Consider the following 6,612-nt stretch of genomic DNA (forward strand, 5'->3'; position numbering starts at 1 on the left):
TAAAGAAATAGACTTTAAAGCACACTCCTTTAATTCATGAGAACACAAGGAGAATTGCTTTCATTTACCTAGATATGTTGTAATACATATGAACATAAAAGTAATTTGATCTCCTCGTTCAAAAACTCTGGAAATCATAAGACTTTTTGTTGCATGATTTATTTTGATGGTTAAATGCCAACCATTGCATATATTCTCTCTTTTAGTCCATATACTGAGCTTGTGCGTAAGTAACTGTAGCATACTCAAGGCTTATAGCCTGTGGTACATAATTTCACAGTTTCAAAATTGTTGAGGGGAAGGCCTTCCATATTTTAGGAAGTTATGAACCAAATGTAAATCTCATGAGCACCCACAGCGATCTACTACCATGGCTGGAATTTTCCCATATATTATTTGTTCTTTGCCATTAAAATATAGCATATTAATTGGAGACATCTTGGTGGGAGTACAGCAGGGACCTGCTGAACCTCTGGGGTTTGCTTGGTGTACAAGATGAGTATGAGGATATTTTTGTAAAAACACAAATTCACACTCTCCAGAGCAGTAATTGGCCTTATATCTTTTGGGTGCAATAATCCAATCCCATCCAAAAGCTTCAAAATCCACAGTGAGAGGGTAACGACAGCACCGAGATTCTGTTGAGTGCTCATCACAGTCAAGCCCAAAATCTCGTCTGGATCTTTTTGGTGTGTCTGTCACCTTGACTTCTAAAAAGGGATTCTGCATGAGAAGGAAAAGAACAATCAGTAATATTAATAGGTCCTGAAACACTTTCCTACTTTAAGAAGTCATTATTGAAGAAATTAATCATTTTGCTCATACCACATTTATTTTTTAAAGGCACAGCATTAAGGATTTTAATTTACACTAGGCGTGATTCTTCCCTTGTGGCTCATAAGAACATAGCAACAATGCTAATTCTCCTGTGGTCAGATCTATGTCTTTTTAATTTCTGTGTTTACTGGTTTGAGTATCTGAATGCCTGGCACATAACAGATACTCTGAAAATATTTATGGGAAGGAAGGGACAGAGGGAGGAGAGTCAAGGAGGAGGGAGGACAGCAGGGATGAAGAAAGCAGTTAGTTCTCTCTCTTCTAATTAAATATATTGGCTAAATGTGTCTGATGACTTCTGGAGGGATAAGTATATTCATCCATCCTCTGTTCCCTAGATCTTTAATTGGGGAAACTTGCTATTAAAGCCAGAGCAAAATAGTTACCTCCCAGCCCTTTATGGATTGTAATAGGAAAAAGAGAGGTAGGGTAATGAAGGTGGTAGTATGCATACTGGGTTGGAAAGAAAAACTCTGAGGAAGAGAGGGACAGATTCAGAAGATACAAAAAATATTTCATTTTATTTTTTCACTGAATGTTTCTATTCATATATTTAAACAATAATTTGCTAGTTCTTCCCTTGCCCCAATCTTTTAATGCATTTGAGACTTATCTTTTTATATGGAAAGATCTGAGGAGTATGTCATATTAATAATTATGTTTAACTTGTTTAATAATAATCTGTTTAATAATAATTTAAACTTCTGTCACATTACCAACTTTGATCATTAAAATACTACCCATAAAAAGTACTTTCTTAAATAATTAATAATGGTTTTTATCCTATATCAAAATCAAAATCAAAATCGACTTGGTAATTATTGTTATTTAATATTATAAAAAATCACATCATTTTGTGAGTCAATCACCTGTCATGTAGCACATTTAAAGAAACATATATCATTTGGAAAATTATATAATATTTTAAAGAATATGTTTTGATTTAAAGTAGATCTGACCTTGGGACCTCATCAAAATAAAAAGCTTCTGGAGAGCAAAGGAAACAATCAGCAAAACTAAAAGGCAACCGACGGAATGGGAGAAGATATTTGCAAACGACATATCAGATAAAGGGTTAGTATAGAAAATCTATAAAGAACTTATCAAACTCAACACCCAAAAAACAAATCATCCAGTGAAGAAATGGGAAAAAGACATGAATAGACACTTCTCCAAAGAAGACATCCAGATGGCCAACTGACACAGGAAAAAATGCTCAACATCACTCATCATCAGGGAAATACAAATCAAAACCACAATGAGATACCACCTCACACCTGTCAGAATGGCTAACGTTAACAATTCAGGCAACAACAGATGTTGGTGAGGATGAGGATGCAGAGAAAGAGGATCTCTTTTTGTATTGTTGGTGGGAATGCAAGCTGGTGCAGCCACTCTGGAAAATGGTATGGAGGTTCCTCAAAAAACTAAAAATAGAACTATCCTACAACCGAGCAATTGCACTACTAGGCATTTATCCAAGGGATACAGGTGTCCTGTTTCGAAGGGACACATGCACCCCCCATGTTTCTAGCAGCACTATCAACAATAGCCAAAGTATGGAAAGAGCCCAAATGTCCATCGGCAGATGAATGGATAAGGAAAATGTGATATATATATACAATGGAATATTACTTGGCAATCAAAAAGAATGAAATCTTGCTATTTGCAACTACATGGATGGGACTGGAGGGTATTATGCTAAGCAAAATTAGTCAGAGAAAGACAAATATCATATGACTTCATTCATGTGAGGACTTTAAGAGACAAAACAGATGAACATAAGGGAAGGGAAACAAAAATAATATAAAAACAGGGAGGGGGACAAAACAAGAGACTCTTAAATATGGAGAACAAACTGAGGATTACTGGAGAGGTTGTGGAAGGGGGGATGGGCTAAATGAGGAAGGGTCATTAAGGAATCTACTCCTGAAATCGTTGAACTATATGCTAACTAATTTGGATGTAAATTTTAAAAAAATAAAACTAAAAAAATAAAGTAGATCTGACTTAATAATTATATACTTCTTTAAAACCAAGACCATTTAAAGACTAAAAAGATAGCATTTATTGTTTGCAAGTATGATGTTTTGTTCTAAATTATGTCAATAGGTTTCAGAAGTAAAAAATGTGGTCACATTAAATAAGTTTGTGAAAGCAGAACAGTGAGTAACTCTAAACTTATACTAGGGTTTAAAATGGTTTTTATAAAATTTATAATATATGAAGTATTGTCATCTGCTTGGTCTGATATTAAATTAGTTGGCATCACCTAAGTAAACCCTTGCACAAAAATGGTAAGGCAGCTTCGAAATAAGCTAGGTGACAAATGTTAAGTAGCCTGGAAATTTAAATTTCATTAGGGGTAATTCACAAAGTAATCTACATGTACATCAGTCAACAGTCTACAAAATAATAAACATATTTATTATGAGGAACCTTGAAAATGATACATTTAATAAGATATAGGCCTAAACATATCATACTATAAATATCATATTTATGTAAACATATATAAACATATCATGCTATAAATAAAAGCATTTTATTTTAATTATAATGTTTCAAGTTTGTTTTTTCTGCTTTTCTAAACCAAAAAATTTCAACATATTTGGCACTTTTCTGGGATAAAAAGATATGTTTAAATTTGTTGGCTATGTAGTAGAATCCACTATGAAGATTTCATGTTTTTATCCATGAAATCATGTAGCATATCAATGAAAAGCACTTTATTTCATCCCCGCTTCTAAAGAACTCCCTAAGAAGTTAAGGACTATGGCATAACTGTTTTTTTTAATCCTCATGCAAAATAAAAGTATCAAGAGGGTGTTTCATAGGATATGAAATTAGACACCTACTTTTTATTGGGTACAGAGCTACCATTGGAGTAAGATACTTTTGTCTGGTTTATGAGCATAGGAAATGGGTAGTGATTTTTCCACTATTATTCATTCACATGATGAATCAAAATGTAGCAATGTTTGCTGCTAGATGTTATTTTCAGTTATCACTTACCAGCCCATCTTCTCCTGGTCCTGGGAAGGTTACAGCAAGATCATGACCATTCTCATCTAAAGCTTTGATTTCAATGCCTAAGTTGGATTCAGGCTGTTTGAGCCAATTTTGCAACACTGTCTTCACATCAATGCTCTGCCAAATACCAGTGCCTGGGTTCATGTCAAGTTTCAGAGATCGGATTCCAGTATACCTTGTACCGTCTTTCATGGGTTTGATGAGTCTCAGGATTTGCACAAACACTGTTGTAGGAGTCTTGACGGGTCTCAGATATATCCACAGTTGGGCCTTTACGACTTTATTATATTGTATTTTAGAGCTAAATTTAAAGAAGCAACATTTGGGTTTTCCTTCTGCTTGCATTAGAAGATCAGCTATAAATGAATAAGAAAAGAAAAATGGTTATTGAAATTATTTCTCATAAAAAATGAATAAAAAATTGGTGAGCATTTTTCCCCCATTGGAATAGTGAATGCATATTTTAAAGTGAAAAACCATGTAGGATTTCATTCATAATTCAGAAAAATATCAAAGAAAATAATTACTCTAGCTTTTCAGAATTTTTTAGATATATGTTTTTTCAGCTGTTTATGAGGTATCTGCTCCCTCTCAGAGAACTGTGGGCTAAAGAGAATTCTATGAAAGAATGAGCAGTGGATGAAATTTTAAAATGATGATGATTAGAGAGAACAAGAGACACCGTGGAGGAACATCCACTTAGAATTCTTTGGGAATCTGAGTAGTTACACTTACTGAGCAGCTGTACCAATCAGTCTGGAAGAAGGAACCCTTCCCCCAGGCCTGAATTACCTGGGGACAAGACACGCTGAGCAACTAACTGAGCCCTGGGAATTAGTAGAAAATATAGCACATCTGTTATGTTTTGGCTCTGGAATAGCCCTAAAGGAACAAAACGAATCAGGTAATTAGCACAAAAATGTGAATGTTATATTCAGGCTTATCTCAAAAGTTAGAAAACACGGTCTTTAGAGCCAGGTTGTCGTTGTAAGCAGCACAAGCAGTTTCTTCCCCCCTTTTGTTTTTCCAAGATTGTTTACAAATAAGGTAAATCTACTCCAGGACTAGATAGCAGAGTCTTAAAAGAGAATTATTTGTTGCATTGTAACGTGATTGCCTAATAAGCAAAACAGTATTTGAAACTGTTTTGAGTCAGGTTTCAAGTGTATAAAAGCACTGTTTAAAGCAAGACTGCAGACACATAGCATAAAATCTTTCTTGTCTTGCCTTCTCTGTTAAGATGACTGTCTGCCTTTCCTTGAGTGTCGTTTTGAAATGACTGAAAAAGCAATGGTACAAAATATATTCTCTTTCAGAAGCAAGGTAGATACTACAGGTAATAGTCCTCCTCCCTCATATGAAGAAGAAAACAATATTTTAGAAGGCCATTGAGCAATGTGCCTTCCTGGAAACATGCAAACCAGGGACTCTCAACAATAGTGCCGGGGTCAAGGGAGAAGTGGGACTTTGTGAGCCATAACCTGTTTAATTAAAATGTTTATTTCTTAAGCATTTTCTGATAATAAGCTCATGATTATCATTCTGCTATGTCACTTCATCACTGGTCTTACTAGTACATTAAATTAAAAAAAACATTTTTTATACTCTCCAGTGTAAAAGCTTTCAAAGTTAAATATTTTAATTTGTAAAGAACATAGAAACACCGTGAGGAGTAGCTTTGAATAACAGAAGTCATTCTAGGCATTTAGCAGAAGACATTTTTCTCTTTTATTAGGGAAAAAAAAATTGTTATTACAGACGCCTATTTCAGGCAACTAAATGCAATCATGAAATTTCATGTAGGTTTTTAACATTGTAGTATCTCCCAATCGTTGCCATGCAGGTACTGAGCAGTGAAAGCATAAGCATTTCCTATTTGTCAAATTAAACTAAACATTAATGCCATGCAAACATTTTATTTTATCTCCTTTTGGGTTTTTAGTGCAGCAGATTTCAGTCTCATTAGATTTCCCATGAAATCTTGAAAAAGAGAAACTCTTCCTTCCTACTTACATACAAGCCAACGGCTTGTTAAAAGAGCCTGAAAATAGATCTGTTTCTCATAAACACTAGAACCACAGTCAGCAGAATTGTTGATATACACTAAGAGGGCTACTCACACTCGGTGGGCATGGTAATGATCGTTTCCGTGGTAGCGTGGTAATCGTCGTCTTCCAAAGAGCCATCACTGCTGTCATCTCTCTGGACATCGTACTGATCAATCAGTTCCCGGAGCGGAGGAGCTTTGGGCAAAAGTTGTCTTATAGCATCTTTGCTGATGTTGGGAGCCGTTTCCAGGCGAAGTTTACTGAGGATCTGAATTTTTATGGCTTCTATTCTTGAAGATTTAGTGTTTTGTCTCCAAGTACATGCATTGCACAGCCCCTCTTTTTCCACATTTTCTTTTTGCTCACTGTTCTCATTTAGATCCACTGGACCAGCAACAATCAGCATAAACAGGTAAATATAAACATAGATTTGCAGTTTCTGCATGATTTTAAAATCAATACAATCTTTTTCCTTGTTCTTATTTCTTCCTTTTACTTTTCTTTTGCTTTTGAGTAATGCCAAGCACAATTTTAATGCCTGTACAGTCTGAGAGACAACTTGCCACACCAGTGAATCTTTTATACTGTATTCCAAGTGGCTTTTTATATTCCAACTTTGATGAGACAAGTGTCGTCAGGATCTATGATTGGCTCTTGCTCCACAATGAATCTCGCTGTCAGAGGTTAAAACCCT

At 35.1% G+C, this 6,612-nt stretch overlaps 1 protein-coding gene across 1 annotated transcript; it reads right to left on the reverse strand.

Moving 5' to 3' along the window:
• Window positions 1-203: 203 nt before the first annotated feature.
• Window positions 204-6,407, reverse strand: MSTN (myostatin). Its single transcript, XM_042949456.1, has 3 exons — window positions 5,991-6,407; window positions 3,853-4,226; window positions 204-723 (listed from the first exon to the last, which is right to left on the reverse strand). Exons 1-3 carry the CDS (start codon window positions 6,361-6,363, stop codon window positions 343-345), a joined length of 1,128 nt encoding a protein of 375 aa, XP_042805390.1. The 5' UTR covers window positions 6,364-6,407; the 3' UTR covers window positions 204-342.
• Between the last annotated feature and the right edge of the window lie 205 nt (window positions 6,408-6,612).

Source organism: Panthera leo, chromosome C1 (genome assembly GCF_018350215.1).
Source record: "Panthera leo isolate Ple1 chromosome C1, P.leo_Ple1_pat1.1, whole genome shotgun sequence".
Classification (NCBI taxonomy): Eukaryota; Metazoa; Chordata; class Mammalia; order Carnivora; family Felidae; genus Panthera; species Panthera leo.

Excerpts from the sequence above, each read along its gene's own strand:
- MSTN (XM_042949456.1), bottom strand. The coding sequence starts at position 6,363 with ATGCAGAAACTGCAAATCTATGTTTATATTTACCTGTTTATGCTGATT. Across the intron at positions 4,227-5,990 it reads CATTACCATGCCCACCGAGT|CTGATCTTCTAATGCAAGCA; the intron begins GTGAGTAGCCCT and ends ATTCATTTATAG. Across the intron at positions 724-3,852 it reads GACCAGGAGAAGATGGGCTG|AATCCCTTTTTAGAAGTCAA; the intron begins GTAAGTGATAAC and ends CTTCTCATGCAG.